The sequence below is a fragment of the Thermobia domestica genome, chromosome 5 (assembly GCF_964235325.1).
Source record: "Thermobia domestica chromosome 5, izTheDome1.hap1.1, whole genome shotgun sequence".
NCBI classification, from domain to species: domain Eukaryota; kingdom Metazoa; phylum Arthropoda; class Insecta; order Zygentoma; family Lepismatidae; genus Thermobia; species Thermobia domestica.
Genome location: NC_137458.1, coordinates 84,839,503 through 84,866,959, shown reverse-complemented (window position 1 = coordinate 84,866,959; position 27,457 = coordinate 84,839,503). Strand labels below are relative to the sequence as shown.

The 27,457-nt window shown below is 34.8% G+C and overlaps 1 protein-coding gene across 1 annotated transcript in view; it reads left to right on the top strand.

Moving 5' to 3' along the window:
- LOC145685971 (uncharacterized) overlaps positions 1-27,457 on the top strand; it is a 1,426,958-nt gene that overhangs the window by 536,302 nt on the left and 863,199 nt on the right. The window contains 1 exon segment of the mRNA XM_081758763.1: positions 16,943-17,430. Within this exon segment, the coding sequence (XP_081614889.1) occupies positions 16,943-17,430 (488 nt within the window).

The following is a 27,457-nucleotide window of genomic DNA, read 5'->3' as shown; positions in this document are numbered from 1 at the left end:
ATTTAGCATTTTTTGCGGATTCTGTAAATAGCAGCATAGCAAAAGCAGATAGGTGAATTGTGGTAAAGGTATCACATGCAAAATCGTATTGTCTAGTTCACTACGTTTCTGCTTTTCGAATATTTCTATTTGTTTTGAAGGTATTGCACAAAAACTCTAAAATTAGCGGTAGTTTAATTTCGCTGTAGTGAAGACCCTTAACATTAACTGTATTAGCGTGTTATTTCTGAGATGATTATGGTTTCCATATTTCTAGATTTAAAAAAAAAAAAAAAAAAAAAAAAAACAAGGCAGCTTATGAAACTTTACAGTATATTCTGATAATGCAGTTGGTACGGTGGCTCAGTGGTAGTGCGCTTACCTCTGGTGCATGGGATTCTTGGTTCGATCCCCTTCCCGGAAAGTTTGTGTTGCATAACATCGTGTTCGTGTTTTTTCTCCGGGGACTCTCGTTTCCTTCCACATTCTCATTACACCAATTTTTCCATCATTCACTTGTCTTAACCATCTATCTCCGTTAGTATAAAGAGCATAATCGTGGGATGTTAAACTGGAAGTTTTTTTTAATTCCATTTCCTCCCCCCGTTCGTTATACATTTGCTTCTTGGGAAATATCGGAATTAACTATGCAGTTGGTCAACGCTCACGTACCAAAATAAGCTTCAGAGAATAGGTTATTCTTATCAATTACATATCGATTAGCAGTAAAAAGCACAAATTTTAAAATACCACACGAATGATATTAATTTATGTTTCTGAGAAAAACCGGGACATTTGGAGCAGTCGTTCTTTCAGCAAAAAATGTTCCGGGGGGCACTTCTAGTACTATTTTATTTATTATTATATTATAGACGTATTATTTTGGTCTCCTCCGGAGGGCACTCTCAGAGCTCCGGGAGGACAGTGCCCCCCAAAAACATGTCTGGAAGAAAGACTGGTTTGGAGTTTCAAGTATTTCCTCGACAGACAGTTGTAAATCCGAGGGACTGTCCCGGCTAAATCAGGACGTCTGGGCATCCTAGAAATGATACATCTTTAGGTAAAGAATCATTTAATTCCGCACTTATTAGCTCAGAAATAAAATAGATAAAACATATCATAACTTTAGATCAAATATTAGTTTATGATATGATATAAAGCTATTTTTTTTTTTGTATTTGATGAATGATTAAAATGTGTTAATTCAAAAATGTGTTAATTTTTATTTATTTTATTTATTTATTTTTGCGTGTATAGCGAATTATTCTATAAAGTCGACAGATTTTTTTCTTACGTGTATAGTGAATGTAGTTCTAGTTAGTTTTGCCCAGGAAACGAGATATTGAGGTGTATTGTCTCGAGAAGGTGACGTGAAACTGCTATCTCGTCTCGTCTTGTGGGAAAACAAGTTCTAATCTATAAAAAATGACCAAATATTTGTATGTGTGTATGTATGTATGTATGTATGTATGTGTGCGTGTGTGTGTGTGTGTGTGTGTGTGTGTATGTATGTGTGGTTAAACTAAATCCTCGCATATTAAACGCCAGGTTATTTCTTTCTTTCTTCTTTGTATGTATTAGTGTGGTGTATGCTAGTCCTAGTCTATGAAGACGTTAGATATTATTATTATTATTATTATTATTATTATTATTATTATTATTATTATTATTATTATTATTATTATTATTATTATTATTAGTTTTATTTTATTTGCTTATTTTTGTGCGGCACTAGTGAAGTCGACAGGCTCGGATCGAGTCCTGAGCCACCGGCTCAGCTTGAGCTCCAACTCGGCTCGGCTTAACTGAGCCAACAATTCGAGCCGCCTTGGTTGTGAAGAGCCATCCGAACGATTCGACTTGGCTCAGATAAGCCATCAGGTCGAGCCGGCTCGTTGAGTGAGCTGTTGGCTGGGCTCACTTCTCGGTTCGGCTCGATGACTGAGCCGTGAGTTGTCCCGCTCGAGCCGTTGCAAATACTACGCGGCATAATACTGTGTAGGTAAAGTATGTTAAGTCCTAGGCACTAAAGACATCTGAAGACAATATATTTATTTCATTAAAATAGAGTTTGTTACCGATTTTTAAAATCAGTGAATTGCATCAATATACAATAACTTACAATTACGTATGGGTTCCGTCATGGCTGTGGGCAAGTCGTGTTCGCTTCCCGGTGGAAGTAAATATAGGATGAATTCCACACACACACCAGGGGCGCATCAATGCGGGGAGTCCACCGAGTCTGGGCCTCCCTCACCTTCGTAACTTGACTAATATTTGTACACTTTCTTAGCACAACTATACTTGTTGAACAGAATAATAATTGATGTATACTAAAGATTTGATTTTCTTCTTTATTCGTACTCTTTCTTTTCTTCTAAAAATGATCTAGTTCTACCATTTTTCTGAAGAAATAGGTGGCAGTAATTACCAATTACTTATCTTTTCGGATGCAGAATAACACTGGTTCAATACTACGTAAAACGAACCCCTCCAAAATAACTTTGGACCCCTCTCAACAAAACATTTCTGGGTGCGCGCCTGACACACACACACACATATATATTGATAGATAGATAGATATTATACAACATTTAAAAATGAAATTTATTGGTTTAACGTCACACGTATGCCCGTTAGGCAAACGAAGACGATAATAAAGCAAGTGAATGATGATGGAAGAAGTAGTTGAAATTACGTTTTTTTATTTGCATAAAGTTTTAAACAATAATGAAATAATAATTATTTCTTGGTGGAATGAGAATGTGTGAGAAAACGGGAGTACCCCAAGAAAATCCACGGACACCATATTGTTCATCACAAGCTTATTTATCTGGGGATCTAAGCAGGGACTCCAACATCAGAGGTTAATAGTCTATTAACAGAAATAACTGTCTCTTTTCTGGTAAAAATAAAAATTGGTTGAGTTTTCAGTTGAATTATTTTATTTTGGGCGATACTTTATATATGTTTCTCCCATGTTTGTCACGGTATGCGTGTGTTTATTCCCCGCGCGTTGAGAATCACCGGTAGCACTTCATTAAAACACACATACATATATATACTGTACTTGTATATAAATATCCGTTATACTCAAGTCTCACGCTGTTACCTGGCTGTAAATTTAATAGCATTCCTAATGTGGCATTAATTGTGCCATTGTGCCATGAAGGTGATGAAATTACTACTCTCATATGCAATCTTTTATATACACATATATATATTTATAAGGATATATTCACTCTTATGTTCTCACCGCGGACGAACAAGTGAATCTTTTGAGAAAAGCTTCGTACTGAGTCCCACGTACGATTTTTCGCCTTGTTTAACTATATGAGAGGAAACATACCGACGTATCGTGCTATCATTAGAAGAATGGTCGGCCAATAATAATGAAATGTAAAACGATATATGGTATATGCATGCAAGGCGCTTTTTCTCTCTCATAATGGAACGTCGAACACTTTTTTTTTATGTGTTGGTAATTGGATGGTATACTTAGTGTATTCAGATTGGGGGGAGTAGGAAGGGAAGTGAATGACTGTCTTTTGTTAACCATGAACTGTTGTGTTATAAATTGTCATTTTTTAAGTACCTAACCGATGGCAGTAACATTTGAAAAATTCTTTGTTTATAAACACAGGGGGACTGCTTTTAATTTATTTTGCATACAATAAAGATTACTCATTTGCATGTTGTGTATTTCTACTGTCACTTCAAATTATCGACAATTTCCATGTGCATAAACAATGACTTTCACCTTTTGTTTTTTGTCTTTCTTTCTGTCGTTCTTCGTTTCTTTAGTTGCAAGAATAACAACAATAAAACTAAGGTTTTCTTTTTATTTAAATATATATATATATATATATATATATATATAGAACATTTCATAGAGGTTGATTGACTTTTTTAAGAAACATTATTTTTCAGAGCGTTTATTGCCGGGAATCTGAACTCGGAATCGCACCAGATACCAGCAATAAATAGCCTGTATTCAGTTCTATGCGGTAGGGTTGCTATATTTTAAAATTAGAAAAGCTTGGGATTCTAAACCGTAAGTACTAATGTGAACTTGTGTATTACAAATGCTGACTTGGGATCCTTCGGACTATTTTTTTTTTTTTTAAAGTGATGTCTTTGTTAAGTAACACTTCCAATGTATTTTTCTAAGGAAACTAAAGTAAAGCAAATTTAGATATTGTCTTTAAAGTTTTATTAAGTTCAATAAATGTGAGTCTCGAATTGTAAAGTAAGTATTACAGTAAGATATCTGTAAGGCAAGTTTTCCGCACACACACAAAAAGCGATATATGGCAAATATTGTTCATACGGTTTTCTCTCTTAAGAAACACAAAATAATTTCTAAATTTTTATCATAAGAAAGGTAAAACATATTTAGGAGTCATCGTCCATCTTTTATAAAACTTCTAATCGTTTTGAAAGGTTAATACTTCAAATCGCACTAACATACAAAATTACCACGGTTTCACAATATTTGAAATATAGCATAAACATTTTAAAAGTAAAAAATATTAATAATGAATCTAATCTAAACAAAATGCTAAGGATACCGAAATTCAGTTTGTAATCATTTCTGAATATTTGTAACAATTTCATAAAGACTAGGTGAACACATAGAGTAGGTAAAAACATAGACTTGTTCAGCTGAATTGGACAAAATAGTCATCAAAGAAATGCGCATCCATGAGATCATACATTAGTATTCATGGGTTGAACCAATATGTGTATGATTATGCTACTTTTTTACATATTTTTCACTATTTTTAACTTTCTGTAAAAAATCTCTATTGCATAAAATCTCCCTTCCAAAAAGGCGGTTTTTTTTTTCATGATTAAGAGATGATTAAGCGCGGGACGAATATGGAACCTGAAAATCGGGTAGTACCCGCTAAAATCGGGTAATATGGCAACCCTACTATGCGGTGATGTACCTTTAGAAATTTTAGTAGATATATACTTGATCGTTTTCATAAGTACAGCGTATACACATTCTTCTATTCTCCATTGCAGTCCTAATTTAACATTTAAACGCTCATTGACGGAACTGCTGCGCCAAGGCTTTAAACCTCAATAGCTCATCCTCAAATTAAACTTGGAAGATAATTTTCGTATCAGTGTATTCCTGAAAGATGAAGCTTTTCTCCGAAATGCATAAAACGAATTCATTACGCTTTTCTCTTCAGGGAAACACAAAAATTCTATTTTCTTTGACATACACACACACACAAACTTAGTTTTTTTTTTTTTTTTTTTTGTAGGAAGATAAGAGTAACTAACATAGGGTTACTGCAAGGGTTTGCAGGGCTCCCAAAATTTCTGTTTTTTTTTTTCATATTTTTAGGGCTTTTTGTTTCTTCTTCTTCTATGGATATGGCGGAAATTGCACAAATGTTACCTCTTTGAAATCTGTGTTCCGTAAAATTTCCAACAACATATCAATCATGACTCTGTGATAATTATGGGGGTCACCAGGGTTGCCAACGTGAAGATTTGCAACAGATATTCGAAAATGATATACAGGGCTTTTTTAAAAAATAGGAATTTCGTTCTGAAATTTTTTATCTCGCTTTGTATTGCAATAATGGCTACCATTTATTTTTATATTATTATCAGAAGTGTGTTGCCTACACCTTAGCATTATTTAGTCATCGTAGGATGACTACAAGGGTTGCCAGAGCCCGCCAAATTTTAGTTTTTCATATTTTAAGGACATTTTGTTTCTTCTTCTGCGAATAGGACGGAAATTGCACAAATGTTACTTCGTTGGAATCTGTGTTTCATAAGCTTGCTAGTGATATATAAGTCATGAATCTGTGATAATTACGGGGGTCACCAGGAACCCCAACGTGAGAATCTATGATTTCGTTCAAATCCCTGACGGTCGTAAAGAGATTATAGGGTGAACTATAAAGATATTACTTGTAGGTAGATATATGCCATATACTCCCTTATACCTTAACTACATCCTTGGGTGTATGTCACCGCCAGTGGTGAAGTGGTTTTGTAATCTAATTCACTTGGGGCAAGATAGTGTGATGGGAAACGGTCTGTACAATGATAGTTGACGTTGCATGATGATTAGTTGTAGACCATGACCTTCATAACCTTGGAGGATACCGACCATGGGGAACGCTTCATTTGCGACCATGGGGAACTCTTAGGTTCAATTCGATTCACTATGAATCCACCTCAGTTCGGACACATTTTTCTGCAATCCGACTTACAAGGTAACTTTATAAGGACTATTAAAATATTGCACTTGTAGTACTGCTTTTTCCTCGATCCACCATAGTGAGAAAAAATAGCCTAGGATTTAAAGAAAATTCTTGGATAATATGCTCTCTGGTGGGGTCTCCATGCCGAGACTGGAGTGAAACGTCCTCGGTTGGTAATGTCCTACTTAAATGCAAGTGAAATATCTGTATTTAAGATGGAACATATACCCGCACATGCAAGCAGCGTGTATCTTGCGGCATACGTTAGCATCTTAAATGTGGGATTTCACTCGTATTTAAATAGGGCATTACCGTTCGACAACGTTACACTCCAGTCTTGGTATTATGTTTCCACCAGAAAGCATATTATCCAAGAATTCTCCTCTTTCTTACTTACTTTCTTTTTTTTCTTTCTTTTTTCTTTTTTCTTTTTTGGTGCATAATATACAATGTATACTTATTTACTGCTCAAGTATAAACGTTCATTAGTTTTGGTAACATTGGGCTAATATAACGTTAGTTTTGCAGTAAATCGGTATACAATCATTTCGATGAATCGTATACTATTGTACAGTACTTGTAGTGTACTTTGAGTGTAAGTACAAAAAGTTTAGATTTTTTTCTTTCAAATACTACTATAACTGTTGCACGTCTGTTTGTTATTGTCTTAATTAACAAAATGATACGCGTTGTTAGTGTGCGATGAAAAATAAATAAATAAACATAAGGACAATATGTGTCTGAAATTTCAATCTATAATATCACCAGCATCAACTGGTAGGAAGTAAGGATTAGTAAGGCCTCAGATGTCGTTGGTATTAAAGCATTTAGATGTGAGCTTGACTTTACATAATAAATATGCACAATGAGAAGATGATTCAACAGACCAACTGACCTCATTTGACCCATTTAACGTTGATTCTCCTCTTTTAAATATGTAAATAACTTTTTTCCTTGAACGGAGGATGAAAGAATTGATAGAAATACATAACCAAAAAGGGATGTATATATCGATTTAATGCATTATTTAGACAGCTGTAGTAACGATATTGAAGACAAATGCTATACAAAAGATATTCCCATGTGAGTCGTTGGCGCTAATTCCATCCAGAAACCCCAAACACACACACACACACACTGTTCAATTGATTTTTCTAAATATAACACCGTTTACTATTTTTCCTCTTTTTATCTGTTTGGGAAACAAATTAAAGAAAATTGGCTTTGTTTCCATGTAGACTCGTATTTATTGCTAATTTGGTCGCGAAAAAGCAGCCAAGTTTTTGAAGCATCGGTTGTTTAAATATGGATCGTCTAATACGCAATTGAAAACAGAACGATAAATCAATTATTATCCGCTTTAATTCTGGGAGGATCAGTTACACGTTCATTTATGAATCACCGAGATTATGAGGTAATGAAACATCTGCACACGTGCGGGTGATCTCTTTCCATTTCTTCTTCTTCTTCTTTCTTTTCGAAAATTCCATTGATATTAGCTCGTTCAGTGGCTTCAAGAATAAACATGGTTAAACATTGGAATTAGGGTTGTGTATTAGTAGATCAGTGGAGCAACGCTCAGCAACCATAGAACCAATTCCATAAATACAATCTCATTCCCGTGACATGCTAAGCTGCATCAAATGAAGAAATTGATAGATACAATGGTTCTCTCATATTTGTCAAAAAAGGTTTCTAAATTAAATTAAAATGAAATGAAACCTTTCAGTTTTACGTCCCACGAGTATACTATTGATTAATAAAAATGAAAGAATTTTATAGTATCAGTAGTGATGAGTATCCGCCGCTGTCAAATTCAAAAATACTGATTCTTGTCTCTTCTCTATGGAAGTAAGTAAAAGAACCTGAAGGATCACTTAAGTCAGCAAATTTTATTCACACTGAGAGAGATTATTGAGAAATGCAAAAAATAACAATAAGATTACATTGAAATAACGTAAAGTTTGCAATTATAAAATATTTTACACAAGAGACCTCACTTAGCTCAGATTCTTTTCCAACTAAGATTTACAAACAGGAAAAAGTCTTACATGAGTATACGGTGTCCTCTCACCCACATGACTCTGATTTCTCCTCTCGTCTTTGGCTGCTTCCGTCCTCCCCTTTTGCCAGCCTGTATCCTCCTTATATTCCTCGTGTTTATCACACTTTAATTATGTTTCTAATAATTAAGAAGTCTCTCTTGTCCCTTAGGCAAGGTTGTTTTCTCAAAAAAACATTTTAATAGTTTTCTTCTTAGTACATATTAGATTATCTTATCCATTTTTTTCTTGCAAAATCTGTTTCCCAACACACTATGTAGGAAGACGATGGTGATGAGAAATGAATGAAATGTTGGAATGAAGAAGTGGGAGGAAACGGAAAAAGCTCGAGAAAACCAACGCACACGGTGTTTGTCCATTACAAAGTTCACTTGGCGTGAGCGGGATCGAACCAGAGGCCCCAACCACCAAAGGTGAACACTTTACCACTGAGCCACCGCGGCTTCTCCTAAATTAAAGACTTTGCTATCTACTTACATTGCTTATAATATGCGAGGACTATGAACTATGCATTTTTTTTTAAAAAAATCATTATTTAACAAACTTTCAGTTATAGTCTGAGAGGCTTCCAGCTACAGCGTTAGTTTTTTTTTTTTCGGAAGTATTAACAACCTAAAACAATAAAAACATCATCAATGGGAAGGAAAGTGGAAGGACGTAGGCCAGGGCCTATATTTAAAGATATCATCCCAGCATTCGCCTGGTGAGACTGACAATGAGGAAGAAGTCAGGAAAAACTGTTAGGATGCCCAACAACCGGATTCAAACCCTAGCCCTCCCGATTGTGAAGCAAGAATACCAACTATTAGCCCTTACTTATGTGTACGATTAGGTGTTTTAAATAATTATAATAAACAAACTTAGCTTTTGATCATCTTTAACCTCTCTACGCCCGCCAGGAATTTGAAGAAAATCGTAGACTCTTACATTGGGGACCCTGGTGATCTCCTCCATAGTTATCACAGAGTCATGATTGATACATCATTGGAAAGTTTATGGAACACATATTCCAGGGAGATAACATTGTTTCTAGACCAATTCAGCGAAAAGATATCTTGTCTTATATGGAATCGTCCTGAAAAGAAATGCAATTTACATCAAAATATGAGACTCGAAAAATTGGCCAACTTTGCCTCTCTCTCTCCCCATATAAGCAACAAGTACACATACAAGTGTATTAGCATGTAGCAGACTACTTCATTGCTTCACATACCACTTTTTATGAGTATACTTCCAAGGAAGGGGAATTCCCCCAAAAACCTAATGCAATTAAAAAAAACAACAACACGAAATTCACTATCGCCCTCCGCCGTTGTACCCCTTACATACATAAAATCCACATCGGCGGAGGAATACATTGATACCAAAGTTATCTACCTAACTTAATTAGGGGCTGAATTATTGAGGTTTAAAGCCACGACGCAGCAGTTGCGTCAATGGGCGTTTAAAAGTTAATATCAATATGCAACACTTTATTAAAAGTGCTTTAAAATACACTAATTTAAAGGTACGGTATCTTTATCATTTTAGTTACTTAGCTCCTAGCTGAACAACTTGTTTGTTCTTTTACATTTTTATTTTAGTAAACAAACAAACACACCAATTAATTAAATAAGAAAATATCACATGAAAGTTGTAATAAGTGATATTTTTACACTTACTAAAATTGCTAGCTTAGATATGTGGCAAACTACTACATATCTTCAGGACTTCAAATCACCGTCCTTCTTTTCTCCTTGAGATTGGTCTCATGAATGTTGAATTTAAAATCTCCCGCTGAGAAAGAAAGGTGTTCCACACGTAACAAAAATCTCACCCCTCCTTACCCTCCCCACAGGAGCCTGATCTTATAGTGCAACAGTGCAACTTAAACCAGTGTAGTAGAAAATGTTATTAACACCAGTCCCCGTAGCAGACGAAAGAAAGATTGAAGGAACAAGCACCTTGAGTTACAACTTTTCTCTTCTTCTCTCTGCATTGCGTATTAACTACCATTTATCCCAACGGAGACAACTTGTAACACGTCAAGCCGTGATATGGTGTCTTTATCAGTTGTACACTGTAGCCTACCTGCTGGAACTTCTTTTCGTTTCGTTCTGTTCTCATGGGGGCAGCGGCAATGAACACGAAACGTGGTCTGTCACCCAGGACAATACCATTGCAGCTACAGAGAGTGAGATGAATGTTAATCAACACACCTTCGCTCCAGCTTAGCTTCTGTGAATTACTGTTAAGTATTGCCAACTCCTACGTAAAGAGATTTTTTTAAAATTTATGTAAATGTATATACTATACAGGGTGTTACAAAAATTTGCCACAATTCTTTGAGAATAGACTCCTCACATTAAAATAAGAAAAAAAGTTCATATGGACCTGTGATCGGAAGTGCATAGTTCCGTAGTTGTAGGGTGTCGTAAAATTGAAAAAAAAAAAAAAGAACTTTAAAGGTCCATAGTTCCACTACTATAAGACATCAGTGTCAAGACATTATTGAGGAACTAGTATGTGAACTATCCAAATATCAAGCTTTCAGAACCTCCGATATTTGCACAATCATCTTTAGAGTAGGGATGGGCAAAACCGGTTTTTATAAAAACCGAAACCCGAAAAACCGACATTTCGGTTTTCTCCAAAACCGGTTTGGTTTTTCACCGAAACCGGTTTTCGGTTTTCTCCAAAACCGTTTCGTTTTTCACCGAAACTGGTTTTGGTGAAAACTTTTCGAAAACACATAAAACTCTTTCTGTGGAAATGGATTCGGTTTCCGGAGAACAACGAAACACCATTCTGGTCAGAAATAGAACAAATTTTGAAAAAAAAAAACGGAATCGGTTTTGAAGAAAACCGAAACCGGATCAGGTGGGAAAACCGAACCGGTTTTGGAGAAAACGGATAACCGGTTTCGAAGAAAACCGAAAGCCGAAAAACCGGGTTTGTGTCCACCACTACTTTACAGAGGCTGTTTTGGGAGTACTTGATCACTCTCCAGCTACCTCTCTAAAAATTGATGTGCAAGTACAGGAGCATATTTGGATAGTTCACATACAGAACTAGTTGCTCAGTGATGTCTTGACCCAACTACGATAGGTCCCATAATAGTAGAGCTATGATCTTTTTAAAGTTCACTTATTTCACGTTTTCAGCACCCTATAACTCCGAAACTACCCACTTTTGAACACAGGTCCATATAAACTTTTTTTCTTATTTTGATGCAAGGAATCTGTTCCCAAAATATTGTGCCACATTTTTTGTAACACCGTGTATAACAATGGTATTCAACCTGGAGTACGCAGTGACTTTTAAGAGTCTTCATCCCGGCGAAATTAAAATACCGCTAATTTTACAGTAATTATGTGATATCTTCAAATAGATAAAATATAATCGAAATGTGGAACAAGAGCGCCCTAGACAATATCATTTTACATGAGAAACCGTTATCACGACTCACTTATCTGCTTTCGATTTCGAGACATTTTGAAAAGCGGCATTTATTTTCGCGTTTCTAAACAGCTGAAAACGGAAAGCTGCTAGGTGACTTGTGATAATGGTACCTCACGCAAAATAATATTGTCTAGGGCGCTCTTGTTCCACATTTCAATTTTATCTATTTGAAGATCTCACATAATTACTGTATAATTAGCGGTATTTTAATTTCGCCGGGATGAAGACTCTTAAGGGAATACGTAAAATTATATATAAATAATTTGTTATATTTTAGTATATTTATTCTATATTAACTGTATCTTAATTCTATCAATTCTTTTAAACATGATTCTTCTGTTTATAGTTAAACGCAATTATTTAATTAATACGTAATTAATAAATTCTACGTATAATTAATTTTTGATGTAGTTAAATATGAATTGAATTAAAGAAAGCTTAAACCTGGGAGTACATACTTGATTGGAAAATTATCATTAGGGTATGCGTAGTAAAAGGTTGTATATTGCTGCTATATCTTAATTTCTCTTCTAGATGATGATAATAATATCAGCATTGCGCAATAGTTGTGGCTTAATTAATTGTATACAGAAGTGTTGGCAGAAAATGTAACATTTCGTGACATTATCTTTTATTATTTAATTTTTACATTCTTTTGTTTCGGCAGTTGTTATTGATGATGATATAGGTTTACACAGGGTGATGAAAAAGTCGCGCACATCAAACCAAGCAAGTAAATTTTGCTGGTTTAAAGCAAAAACTGTATGACATAAAGTACATTTTAGTGTTTTAGTATCTTACGTCATACGTGGAAATGGAAAATCAAGCCAAATCTTTACAACACGTGCTTGTAATGACTGTCTTGCTTTGGTAATGGTTTAGCGAGTGTTATTTGGTAGCAAGAAATAGATTCAGGATCCCAAGAATATACGTATTCCACCTTACGACTTACTTTTCTACTACAATCGAATGTAGAGAAAATTTACTACAGCTTCTAGTTTCAATATTGATTTCCATAGAGCAAAGATGTAAAAGAGCGAGAAACTCTTTTTGATATGGATTCAGCGTCCTAAGAATAGATTATATTATCATGTCGTTTCAAGAATAGATTATATCACTAACTGTATCCCTCTATTTAAACAGTAAGTGATAGATCTACTATTTATAGATTACGGTTTTATTGAATCTTTGTAGTTTCGAAGTCTAGTGTAGGTTTATAAGATGAAACGAAACTCAGTTATTTTCTTTAAATTTGCTTCAAAATTGACTCTAAACCTTTCAAATATAATCTAAAGTTGAGTATATATTTCTTAAACAAATATATACGTTATTATACAGATGAAAGTAGATTGTATTGAATGCATTGTTGATTATGTGTGTAGCTGGACTAAAGATAGAGAAATTGTTTTTCTGATGTTCATATTCAGAGATGAGAATGCGACTGAGTTTTGCGTTTGTTTGTTTTTTTCTCCAAAAACTTTCAACATGTTAGTGTGCAAGATCTTTGATCCTAGTAAAAACTCATGTAATTTGTATCCCAAGTTAACTTGTTAGGTATTCTGTCATCATTGACAGGTGACAAGCTGAGAAGCTTCCATGCTCCACGGTTTTCAACTAACCTCTTCGTCTTCACATACGATTTTTTCCGTTTTGGTACCGTAGGAACGTTAGATTCCAAAGTAGTATAATAACTTTTAAGTATGGCCTTTGTCAACTTGAAATAGATTTACCTCTTCTGTTTTAGTAGATTGTTGAGTTCAGAATGAAATACTATTTGATACTGTTGTTCTTCTGATATGGTCCAGATATGCTAACGAGATTCATCAGAATGTACGACGAAATTAGTATGTACAGAACTAACGCTAGTGCCACTAGTGAAAAGTGCTCATTCTTGGATACATTTCTAATAACTCTTTCAATACTAATTTAATGGAACTATTTCAAACATGTCCGTGCAAAGGTCACGAGAAAATGACAAATTTAGGATTGTATAAATACCCCAACTATGAGGTCATTTTTTTCGTGACCTAATTGACGTAAATATTTATAAATAGCTTTATTGGATTCACCATCCTCAAATTAGTATAAAAGCAATCAGAAATAAGCATGAGCACTTTTCACTAGTGTAAGGTGACCAGACGTACTGATTTTCGCAATACAGTACTGTTTTTTCACAGAGCTGTCCTGCGTGTTGCGAAGAGCTTAGAAAATCCAGATATGTCCTTCTTTTTTAAAATGTCCCTGCGAAATGTCCTAAGTTAACTTATTACCAATATTTTAATGTTTCATTCTTTATTCACAACATTTTGAATCACAGGCACTCGTTTGCTGAATGATGACCCGCTGTGTTTTTTTAACACTCCTCGAAAGATTAGAGATGGAGAACAATCAACAAACTTATTAGTTCTTTCCACATACAATTAGGTCTATATGACAATAATGACGGGTAACCCCTACGTTCTATGCAACCCAAATTACAACGTTATGTTGGGTAATCTATATTCCAGGATTCAAAATTTCCATCTCATATTACGCGTATATGTAGATGTGTATGTAGATGTGGAACCATATACACAGAAAAATAACAATAAATTTAAATTAATAAAGTAAGTTCGTTTTTGTATACTTAAAACTTAAAAAATGCATACGTAAAACTCGAAAATAGTTTTGAGTTCTGGAAAGAAAAGACAGGATGAGGGGACATTTATGAAACGTGGAGAAATCATGCTACTATAGTTATGTAGGGAATGACAGAAGGAAAACCAATCAAAACATTGGTGGTCTTAGAAACTCTTTTAAAAATCCGTAAAGTTTAATTACTGTTTCAACTATTATTAGCAAAGAAGGTGAATGTTGATTTTTCATACATATTGATGTATTGTCTTGCGATTGTCATGAATTTCTCAATGTATTATATGCATATGTTATACATTTCAAAATTTATTGTGTTTTCGTAATAAATTTTTGGTATAATATAGTAGAGAATTTCGTAGAATGTAGTAGAGAGATTCGAAATGAGATACCATTTTCATAACCAAAGTTCCCGAACTCGGAGTTCCGAGCTCACGCTTATGCGAAGTGAGGATGAGTGAGCACGAGTTCCAAATTGTGATGTAAGCGTAAGTTCGAGTCAGTATTGTCAAATTAATTATGTGAGCGTGGGTTTCAGTGAGAGTGATATCAGATTGATAATGTGTGTGTGAGATCGACTCAGAGTGATATTGAAAAAGTAAGGTGAGTGTGATGTAATGTAATGGTATGAGCGTGAGGTCGGAATGATGTTGGAGACGAAATAGCCTCAACCCTTGCCTGGTGCGTATCCGTATCCTTAGCTAAGTTAACCCATTAATCAAATATATATATATAGGAAGAGTGATAATGATATAATAATTGAATTGGAAATAAAAGTAGGAGGAAATTAACTATTCCCTGTTCAGCGTAAGCTCTAAACTCCGATAAACAAAATATTTGTATCCTTCCGCTTGTCACAATTACGATTGGCTAGTATTGTATCACTTCCACTCCCCACGGGGAGGAGCAAATTATACACGTGCATTTTGACAGTACTGTCTCGTGTTGTCCAGATACTTACAGCAGCAGCAGAAAAGAAAGAAAAAACTCGAAAGATTAAAAAAATTGAATTTCGCTGGTAAACAATTGTTGCTCAGTGAGTAAAGGTTTACCTTGTTGGTGTTTCAGCACAACACTCGCGGAACCGGGATTCATGCCAGCCATCTTTTAGACTTTAAAAGGAGAACACGCCTTCACAGTTGAATTGGCGCCATAATTACTGCGCATGCTTAGTGTTTATTTCTATTGTTTCATTAACCACACTCGATTGCAGTATTATTAGATAATCTGCATTATATTTTTGTTATTTATAATAATGTAGTAGTTGTATATGGAGCTTTATATAGTGAAAGTAATAATCAAATCATATGAACTATTTTGCGGAGGAGTACAAGCATCGGTAGGCCAACAGCAAATCAGCTAGATTTAGTTTCACGTGGTTTTGTTTATCGCAGTTTATAGCTTACGCCGAATAGGGAATAGTAATAAAGATTTTTCTATATGGTTGCTCGTAAGACAAGATTTTAAGGTATTACGTCTCCAAAAAGTATTGTGAGCGTGTCTCGGCTCGAGGGCGACTGTAGTAGGAATAGTAGTCAGGAAAGTTTATGTTAATGTGAGTAGGTTTAACACCCTTAAATGTGGACTTCTGATGAGCTTTCAACGATTGAAACCCTCGTCATATCATGCCAGCTTTAATTTCTTGGGTGGTGTGAGGTGGAGGGGCAGAAACATTTGGGGGTAGCTATTTTTTATACCGAAAATAACAGAGTTATATTTATCGACTTATATCGACGACGAGTTATATTTACAACACAAGAATCGGGGACAGTCGGCGGGGTATCTGCCCCTTTTAGCATCGTCATTGTATGAAAGTTAATTTTTTCCACTTAACAATAATAATAACAATGATAATAATACAATGCGTCGATCCAATGCCAAAACCGCGAATGTGCAAATTTTTCTGTTTTCACCTAAGTACAGTTTTATGTTATTTGGAGCGAACAGATTCCAATACCAAAGGCCCGTTTGTGAAATATGAGTATATTAGAAGTTATCGTCAATTTCTAAAACATGAGTCTATATACTAATTTTTCGGGGTAAGTTGAATATTGAAATACTTATAATTCAAAGTCAAATTTAACACATTCGCGGTTTTGTCATTAGCAAATAAGATATGCCAGTCTGTGTATTATCACAGTCCATTCGATTTTTTTCCTATATTTCAATTTACAACCATTTTTTTTAAAGATTTCTTTTGTAGAAAAATCTAAACTTAACAAGACCCTATCAGGCACGGAAAGAAAGAAAGAAAAAAAATATCTACTTTCATGACAGCGAGATATAAACCTGGACCATCCATATTAAATGGTTGTTTGCTAGCATTGAACTCGTATCATGCACGGCTATAGGACATCGAACTTTGGAAAATAAACCGTGAGTCCACGCTTGTCTTTTGCAAATATCTTTTTTTCTTCTTTTTAATGTTTTTCTCCGATCATCGCAGAAGGCTGACTAGAGCGGAATCTTAATAGGTTTTCTTTTCGTAATTTAATTTTTAAGTGTGGAAATTGTATTTTCAAGTCTTATTAAGTTTCTTAATGAGGAAATTTCTGATTCTCACACTGCTTTTTTTGTTTGCTCTCTTTCCAGCTTCGTCCGGCCGACTACTACAGCGAACAACTTGTTGTTGACTGCCCACAGAGTAGTTTTTTCCCTTCTCCGTCGCAGATGGAAGTGGCGCTGGTGTCTCACTTGCCTTCTTGCAGCACAAGTCGTTTGGGAACAAATGGCAGTGTCGCGCGACGCGCCGATCAGGACGTAGGGCTAGTACTGGACGGCTGCAAAGTGGCAACACAGCGTGGTGGTGTTATGAACGGGAACGCTGGAGGCGGCGTTGCCAAATTCCGCGAGAAAAATGGTGGTTGTATTACTACTGTTAATGGTAGTAGTACTAGTACAGGTGGTGGAAGTGATATATACAAATATCATCATGTTAATTCGTCAAAAAATAACAATGGTTATGCGTATTCTGCATATTGTGATTATAATGGTTATTCAGAGTCGAAGTACGCGTACAGCGTCACTGGAATTCCTGGAAGCTATTCCCAGTCATCTGCAGCGGCGGCATTTTTTGCAAGGTAAGATAATAATACTTGATTGTGGAGTGAAGAATTAATTACCTGTCTTGTCATGAGTTCTGGAGCATAAGTTGAGGAATGTCTCTTCTCGTCCGATGATATTTTTTTTTCTCTTTCTAAAGTATCAATTAACATTCTTCAAAACATTAGGAATTCAAGGTTGAAATCAAATTTGAAGGTGTTTATTTTGTTGACTTAATAACGTAAATGAGAGAGTAATACTCATGTTTTTTTGAATCACTTTCCCAGTTTAAGACCTTATCGGATTATTGACACAGCCGATTTTCAAACTACTCTTCGAAAAGAATCGGTTTCTCAGAAATAAGCATGATAGTCTTATGTTGTTAATTACGTATTTTTTTTTTTTTTTTTTTTTTTTTTAAGAAAGTGATTAAGTGATGTTTTGAAGACAATTTGGCCTGATATAACTACGTTCAAATGAAGACAAAACGATTAGTACACGACATAACTATAACGTTATCTTAGACGTGCTCTCTGTTTTAACTTGCAGCTGACTTGCAAATCGGAGCTTTTGCGCGCTACCGTCTTCTGTTAACTTATTCATTTGGAGTTACGCCCTTAAATATCGTGTACTCTTTTTCATCAGATTCTGGTTTAACCTTCTATCACACCGTTCATCTACTTTTTCTTTTAAGGTTCTCTAGCATTAGTCATTTGGTAGGAGTTACTTATTGTTCGATTTTATTCCGCAATAAGATATATAAGTATTGCAATTTTTTCTTAAAATTGCGATTTTCCGATTTCTCTATTCTAAATAATTACTTTTAATTTAGGAACTTAAAAAAACAATTAAAAGTGATTACGCACAAAAATCTCTACACTTAATGATATTTAGACTTACTGAGATTTCATTAATTTTTGTGCTCAAGAAGATACAAGGATAGAGCTCTTTCGTGGATATGTGGTTGGCGTACATTCCATTAGTGCGGGAGACCGGGTTCGACTCCTTGGTGGGAACTCGTGTGCTTCCGATCACACTTTAAGCTGTAGGTTCGAGTTTCAAATAGCCACTGTACTGAAAAGAGCATTAAACTCTAAACCAACCAATCAGTAAACGAAATTAGGAGTGATATTGCAACTTGTCATTACCCCGTATTGGGAGCAAATCCAACATGCCCTCCGATTCTATACAGCATTAAGAAGATAAGAAGAATGACACAGCTCTGTACTTAAAGTAAATTACAGGTGTTTTAAGTTTAGGTTTTCATATCATTACTTATTTTTTTACGTGTTTCGGCGCAAACACTATTACGAGTAGGCTATATCTTCATTAAGTTAAATTCATTTTTTTAAATGTAGGTAATTCGCTTTAAAAACAACACTTAGGCGGTTTCATTATAACATAAAATCGAAAATTCGTGGACATCTTTAGGTGAGTGATTATAAATATAGGAAAACACTATTATTGCCTGTACGACCATTTTTCATTATTTTTGTAAATTCTACTCTCAATATGTAACTAAAAAGCTGAACGGCGAACTGTTAGGACGGCTTGCTAGTTGGGTTATAAATAGTACATGAATTCCTGACACTAACTGTTGCTTGACATTCTAGAACAGAGTTAATCATCACTTAATCAGTAAGTTTCTTCTTGTCTTACGATACAATGCTCCTATCGGGAAACAACCCTGAACCACGTGAATTAAATTAATTAATTTTGTTTTTAAATTTGGCATTGCACAGGTCCATCGTTTAGGCTAAAGGAGACGATAAGAAATGAATGATGAAAGGAGAATACAGATGAACTGACTAGGTATCGAACCTACGATAAACAGGTTCCGCGATTGATTCGCCGATCTAACATGTTAGATCATGTCAGCGGGCACGCGCACCAATGCTAACGTGTTAAACATTGAGCTACCGGGTTAAACGTTGAGCTAGGAGAGTATGTTTTAAGTTGACAACATTTTATTTGCAATGAAGATTATGTTTTGGAGAATACCCCTCATTGAAAAATCTAATATATAAAGATGACCAACTTATTCACCTTATGTGAATAATGGGAAGAATTCTTAGAAGAAAAAACGGACAAATGCAGTTGTGGGTTGTTTCTGTAAATGTTATTTTTGACAAAAATACTTGTTTATATAAATGCCTCTTATATACACATAAAAATAATGTCAGAGGTAAACTGCCCACCCCACTAGTCTACTGGCCCACTAGGCTACTGGTTACTTGTGTCTTTGGCTTACGATGTTCAGGGTTCGCTTCCCGATGCGAGAGCATTGGAATTTAAAATAAACCAAAACATCATTGAGAAAATTAACAAATGTTCATATTTCAGTAATTTGTATAGGGTTACTTGCGTCGAAACATTTTCCTTTTTCCTTTTAGTTGAAGAGCCCATATTAAACTTATTAGAAACATATTGGCATTATAGTTAAATTATACTTTTCTAGTGCGGTTTAATCATTCAATGACAGTAGATTATGATCATGAGTTAAAACTCATATAACTAGTATCTAATACACAAGACCCTATCTTCCTTCTATGATCATGGAGAGCCAGGTGCGAATATTAGAAGCCCAAACAACATAGGTAGTATTATCTCCGGTGAAATATTTTTTTTTTTTTTTTCGTCCTACATTGGAGATGCATTACGTTCGCCCAGCTGGGATTGCCTGCTACACTAAACGCAAGCAGGTCTACCTGTCACAACAGATGTTGACGAGGGTCAATGCCGCTGAATATGTTAAGTAAGAGATTTTTTCCCATTTAAAAAGAAAGAAACGTGACTCCACCTTACCTGTTTCTTTTTCCCTTTATTTCTATATAAAAATGGGAAGAAAAGTGTAAACACACAGCTGCTGCCAACATCAAGTCTTGAGTTAGCGGAATACAATTTGCGTAACTGTTGCGCACACCATTCCCCAACAACGGCGTCATCCAAGCGTATTTGCTTCAGTTAAAACTCTTTAAAAATCTTGAAGTTCTCTTTGCTTGCAATATTCCTTTTTACATGGACAGTAGGGTGGAGTGAAAAGAGGCCAAATTTTTTTTTTCGAAATTCGATTTTGGATAGGGGCAAAAGTTGCATTGGACAGTCTTTTATATATATATATATATATATATATATATATATATATATATATAATATTATTGACTGTTACTTTATAACGTTGTATTGCAAGTAGTTATTGTAAGAAATTGGATAGAATGCTCACTTTTGGTGCGATGAGTCTCTGGTTCGATCACAAATCAAGTGAGTTTGTAATGTACGGTATCACTCTTCCGGGGTTCTCTTTTCCTCCTTCATCCTCATTCCATCAACTCTTCTGTAATGAGCGGATTGCGGTGGTTCAGAGAGTTAGAGCATTTACCTCTTGTGTATGGGGTCTCTGGTTCGATCCCAGCTCCCGTCAAGTGAGCTTTGTGGTGGATAAACACCGTGTGTGTGTGGTTTTTTCGGGGTTCTCCCATTTCCTCTCACTTCCTTCATTCCACCATTTCATTCATTTATCATCACCGTCTCGTCTAGCCTAGCCGGCATAACTGCGGGACATAAAACTTAGATTACTTTTCATTTCATTTTCTTCTATTATGATTCAGTTATATTAATCATCCGTCGGCTCCTTTAGCTTAAATGGTATTAAAAAATGCGGGATGTAATGTTTTCATATATATATTTGGTCTAGAAATTAATTCGTGCGGTTGGTACGCACACATTGAAGCTGTAGTACAAACACAAAATACATAAATACCTTAAGAAAAATATTGTCCATCGCTAGCCACCACTTTCGCCCATCTGTCAGGCAATGTACGGATTCCGTGGCGAAAGAAGTCCTCATCCTTGGAAGAGATCCAGTCAGAGACCCATGTTTCGATATCTTCTGAAGAAGTAAACCGCTGTCCAATCAAATCGTTGTTCATGCAATCGAACAAGTAGTAGTCCGAAGGAGCAACGTCTGGTGAATACGGCGGGTGGGGTAAAACTTCCCATCCGACATTTTCTAAATAGGTTTTGACCGGTTTTGCGACATGTGGGCGAGCGTTATCATGTTGAACAATAAGTTTACCATGTCTGTTCTCCCATTCTGGTCGTGTTCTGGCCAGAGCTTGCTTCAAACGCATTAATTGTCGTCGATAACGTTCTCCATTCATAGTTTCACCCGGTTGCAGCAGCTCATAGTACACCACACCTTTCATATCCCACCATATATATATATATAAAGAAACGACTGAGAGTGTGCAGAAACATTTCTACAAAGATGTAATGTATTGAGAGAATATCTTTGATACACTTGTAGTGTATTTTAACAGTGAAAGATTGTAAGATTATCGACCTAGTGTAATTGAGCAGATAACGTTATCTCTTCATAGTCTAAAAGTACAGGATTCGAATCTCGCTGCGAGTCATATGATTCTTTTTGTGTCACAATCCCAGAAGAATGCGGATACAGGTATCATACTTTGAAGATAGTTCTTTGACAATTTGGTTGTTTTTATCGCTGTAGGGAAAACGTTTCAAAATCAGATTTGTGAGTGGTTTGTAAGAGTAATAGTACCATTAGAAGCAAGTACATTGGTATGTTAGTTATTTACTTTTAATATGAAATGACAATAATGTTTCCAGTTTTTACGTTACTTTATTATAAGCACTTTCACGCTTAAGGAGACGACGATTAATGAAAATGAATAATTATGTTAGAAGTCAGTAGAATGAGAATGTGGAAGGAAACGAAAAAATCCGAAAAATCCATGGACACGATGCTGTATACTACAAACTCTCATAATCTGGGATTGAACCAGGAACCCTTCGCACCAGACGTGAAAGCTCTGTCATTGATCTGTTTTAGTATGTTATTTATTCAGTTATAACTATTTTATCAAGACTTCTTTTCGTATTGTCAATCTAAACATAATAACACATTTAGCAAGGCTATGTGATAATATATATAAAACACAATCACGTATAACAGTTTCAACGCAGTAACTGTGTCTTCATCAGACTTCCACTCCTTCTCTTATTCAGTTGTGTCAATGTTTGTGAATAACATGGTTTTTCAATTAAAATAAGAATAAACGAAGTTGTTGAGAAACAAATCACAGACATTTTGTTTTGAGGTTTCTAATAATTGAGGTGTTTGTTGCAATAAGGGCGTAAGTCTGAAACATGCAGTTGAAGAAAAACGATGTTGAAAATTTAAGTAGTGTTTTTTTTTCTTCTTACATAAAACAATGTAATATGGAGCATTTTATTCCGATATTGAATTGAAATGTTACCAGGAGGCTAAACAAGCATGGCAAAAGCCACAGATGCGTTTGATGGAAAAAGGGCGTAAACGCGCTTATGCCTCTTATTACATCAAACTCCTCAATTGTTAAGTATTCTTGGATTATTAAGTAATTTGTTGGAAAAACTTGTGACAGTACAAAGATAGTTATTGCAGTATCATGACAATGTGTTAAAAAAAAGAAAAAGAAAACATAAGCATTACGCATGAACGTCCACAAGGGGGATGCTTCCTTCCTGAAATTCAAACGAATCAATGATCAAGTTTCCGGGGACAAGCAGTACTTTCTAAATTTAGTTCTCCAATAGGTTTCTAACTTTTGTTATAGAAATAAACCTGTCGACTATGATACTAGGTAGATGAATATGATACTAGGTAGTCAGGAAAATAGAATACCCTCCCCGCCGAAAATATCCCGTGAGTACCGAGATAGTACCATACAAATCCCTCTGGATGACTTTTTTGCATGTCTTTTCCTTCCCCTGTCCAGAACTGAGTCATATATATTTTAAAAAAGTACTTTTTGCTCTCTTGCCAAAAATAGTTCGGAAGCCCATGTACACTCACGTCCAAAATTATTGTCGCATGTCTATAAATATGTTGTTCTAGAAATATAATTTGATAACGAATCCGTCCGGTATTTCTTATAATGTTAGTATGTGTATAACCGGCAAAGACATGTATATGGCAAATTTCATGTCAATAGAGCAGTAAATAAGAACAATAAAATAAAAATAAAACTTTCTTGTGCAACATTTTGTTTTACTCACTCTAATTTTCGTATTTATAATTCTTTTCCTATGAAATTTACCAAAAATATACATTTCCCGATTATACACATTGTATCAGTATTAAAAGTACCCTGCAAAATCATTATCAAATTATATTCTTACAAGAAGACAGTTATAGATATGCGACAATCATTTTGGACATGACTGTACATATGGTGCAATGTTCGTTTAGTTGGATGTTAAGTATTATTTATCGTCCACCCGACGCTAATATGAAACGTGGATATACAGTTTAATATGGGATATGGGTTATATTTCTCGTCGGGGATCGAATGAGAGTCCACGAACACAAAACATCGCAAATATGCATTCGAACTTTCGGAATCCTTACTACCGTTTATTAGGTTCCGGTTTTAAACCTTGCGATTAGGAAACATTTATAAGTATTTCGTGGTTTATTTTCTACATCGTGCGTGATAAAATGAAAATGAAATAAAATCTGTAGTATTTAAGGTGTTCTGCATGTTCTGTAAACAATAAATGAAGCGAATGCTGAAAATAAGGGGCGGGAGAAAATAGAGAAAACCAGAAATATCCGCAAACACGATGTTATCAGATACAATGGGTAGGGAACGATCAAGAACCCATTGCACTAGAGGAGAGCCCTAAGTTTGCATATTACTGTTCCTCTCAAAATTTACTCTAGTTAATTTTGACTTCTGAAGTAAATACATAGAATATAGAGCTTCTCGAAAGATTTTTAAAATTTTTATTATAACCATATTGCTTTTAATGTTATTTACCACATGTTTTAAATGACATTGAAGTCAATTTGAATAGATGTTTTTGACTCTTACTTTCCTTTTAACTTTTCCTTATGACCCATTTACAGTTACACTAAGCTTTTATTTCCAGTTAAGAAAATTGTAATTTTTTTGTTTAACAATATGCTATGTTTCTCGCTCATCTAAAATTGACGCGAAAAGATCCACATATGATCATATACTCTTACAAGGGATTTGATAGGGAAATGAGTCTATTGTGAAGGTACTATATCTGCAGTTGTTCTGCATAGCAAAGCTTTGGAGAAGTTTATGTAGCCCTATATTACTTCTCTTTTTTGTGTGTAAAATTTCCAAATGTATCAAAAATGACCGTAAAAAATTGATTTGAAATCAATGCTTTTATAAAATACACTAAAAAGAATAACATAATAAAATACATTAAGAAGGAGAAAATAATCTTTTTGATGGCATAAAATGAAGTAAATAGCAGTGTCAAGTTTACATGTACATTACGTGAAGGAGCTAGATTTGTATAGTGTGATATGCTTTGTACCACTCCCGATCTCAATATAGAGACTAGAATGGAGATGGAATATATTCTTGGAACGCTTATTTGGTTACAATAAAAAGAAAGAAAGAAAGTAAAGAAAAGAATAACACTCCTAGGTATTGTGCCATTTTTACTGAGTAACGATCAGCGTTAAAACTAAAAGTGCCGGTTTCTTCCACTTCCGGTTTTAGTAGAGAGTTAAGGATGGGTATGAAATGTATGTAGAGTGTTTAATTGATTGCAGTGATTGCAGGAAACTACTTCTCGCTATGTATTACTGTTTTTGATTTATAGGGATCCGGAAATAACTTTTAGGTTTAGTAGAAAGTTAAAAATGAAGATGAAATGTATTCCTGGAACGCTTAAACGATTACAGAAAACAGCTTCTCGCTGTTATTGCTTTTGCTCTATAGTGATGAACATAAAAATCGGAAGAGCTCCTTCGTGGCTAAACGATTAGCATGCGCGCCTTTGGCGCGAGAGACCCGGGTTCGATTCCCGGCGGGAGCTCATGTGGTTCGGATTCCACGTTAATCAGTAGGTCCACGTCTCATATAGCCTCGCTGCTAAACGGGACGTAAAAAATAAATCAATCAATCAATCATAAAAATCGGAAATGGTTGATTTCTATCACTTCGGTTTGAATATCGCCTCTCATCAGCGAACTTTGTTTTCTAAGTTTCGAGTCTCTTCACCCTGACCAAATTTGGTAATGAGCCATCAATTATTTCATGAAATGTGTTTTTTCCTCTCTTGAACGGACACATGGACAGAGTAAATATATAAAGGAGTTAAGGTAAATCAGACTTCTTAACAATTAAGATTAATCTAATAGCACTGGGACGAGCCTTCTACATTAGGAAGAGCGCGGAATGCTTTCTTTTAGTTTGTTCGTAACACCACACAAAGATATTCATTTTAGTGCATTTTAAGATTGTTTATATTATTATTATTATTATTATTTGCTTTCATTGCAAGTACTATATATCCATAACTTTAAGGAATACCCGTCTCGATATTCGGAATATGAGTATCACCGTTAGAACACAAAAGAATAATACGAAAGGGTAGCCCAAAAGTAGGTATTACAGTACCGTACTGATCAGCTCATTGCATTTTATATTATTCCTTATTGTTATCCATCAAGTAGACTTGGTTTCTTTATTATTTTTTCTTAATGCTCTTTTACTTATACCTTAAGCTCGGAACAGCCAAAGCAAATAAACCCATAAACTAGAATGTTATACTTGATCAATGCAGAGGTGTATACATACTTTTGGCCCACCCTGTAGATTCAATCTGCTAGTTATCTGTGATCTTTATATATAAATTTCACAGTTAACTAGCAGATTGGATCTACAGGGTGGGCCAAAAGTAGGTATACATCTCTGCATTGATCAAGTATAACATTCTAGTTTATGGGTTTATTTGCTTCGGCAATGAATAATATACTTTCTTGTAGCGTCATACTTTTTTTGTCGATTTCCTCAGAAACGAATAATAGAAATTTAGTCTCAAGTCTGTAATATTCTTCAGCTTGAAGGCATCTATTGACTGATATGTGTATCACCTTTGTACATTATTCTAGTTAAAAAGAAATTAAAGTTTAAAGAGTTAATTATTTTTTAAAAGTTACCGGTATATTTCATTAAAAATACTATGTAATGTCATCTTGTTAATCTCATAATGAAGAGATTAATGAGGGTATATATTTCAGTATCGGTTTCACCTTGAAAGGTACTGTGTTTCTTGTACAGCATTAATTTTTAGTTATTCAAACGCTATTCACATAAACGTTTACGCTCACCGATATAATTTTATTCAGCTCTACGAGATCAATATGTGTTTTGTGTTTGGTTACAAAAAATAAATAAATAAATAAAATAAAATAAAAATAAAAAAACACGTTAAACGCTAACAATATTGTAAAATTTATTTAGTTTTATTCAGTACCCTACAGTCTGTTCTTTACTCTTAACTTCCTTAACTTGAAAATATTGTAAATTTCAATGTGTCGCCTTACATATTTTATTTCCTAAGGACGTTTTACAACCGTCCGACAACGTTTTACAACAGTGGTTTTGCAAAAACATGCACAAATGAAAATATCTAAACTTCTCTAAATAAACTAAACACAACGCCTAATCATCTGCAACCAGCCAAAGTTAAATGAGGTTTGGGTTGTATACGTAGCAGGCGCTCGGCAATTCTAAATTAATGTTCGGTATCACGAGAGCGAGAATTACGTGAAAATATTGTGTTCTTACGTGTGCAAAATTTCAGAGCTCTAGTGCGTGAAGTTTAAGTTCCAAACTTTTATTCTAACAAACACAACAGTATGCTAATAAAAGCATTGCAAAAATAATATCAATATTTACAAATATATAAATATGTAGTAAAGCCATATTTACTCAGAATTCAGAATGCTATATATACAAAAATAACATGTCAGTTCGCACTTTCACTTTATTTAGTTGCTTTGGTAATTTCCAGTTTATCACTGATCCTTTTGGCCCTTTTAGAGAGGAAACGCTCTACCACATAAAGTCAAAATGTAACGTAACGAAGTCTGTCTTTAGCGTAACCTGTGCTCATACGAAAAAAATGTTTACGTCTCTTGAGTTTAATATTAATAATTAAATTGTATTAAGTCATTCATTTTGACTCTGAATAACATAAAATATTTTACACACAAACATGCCTTTT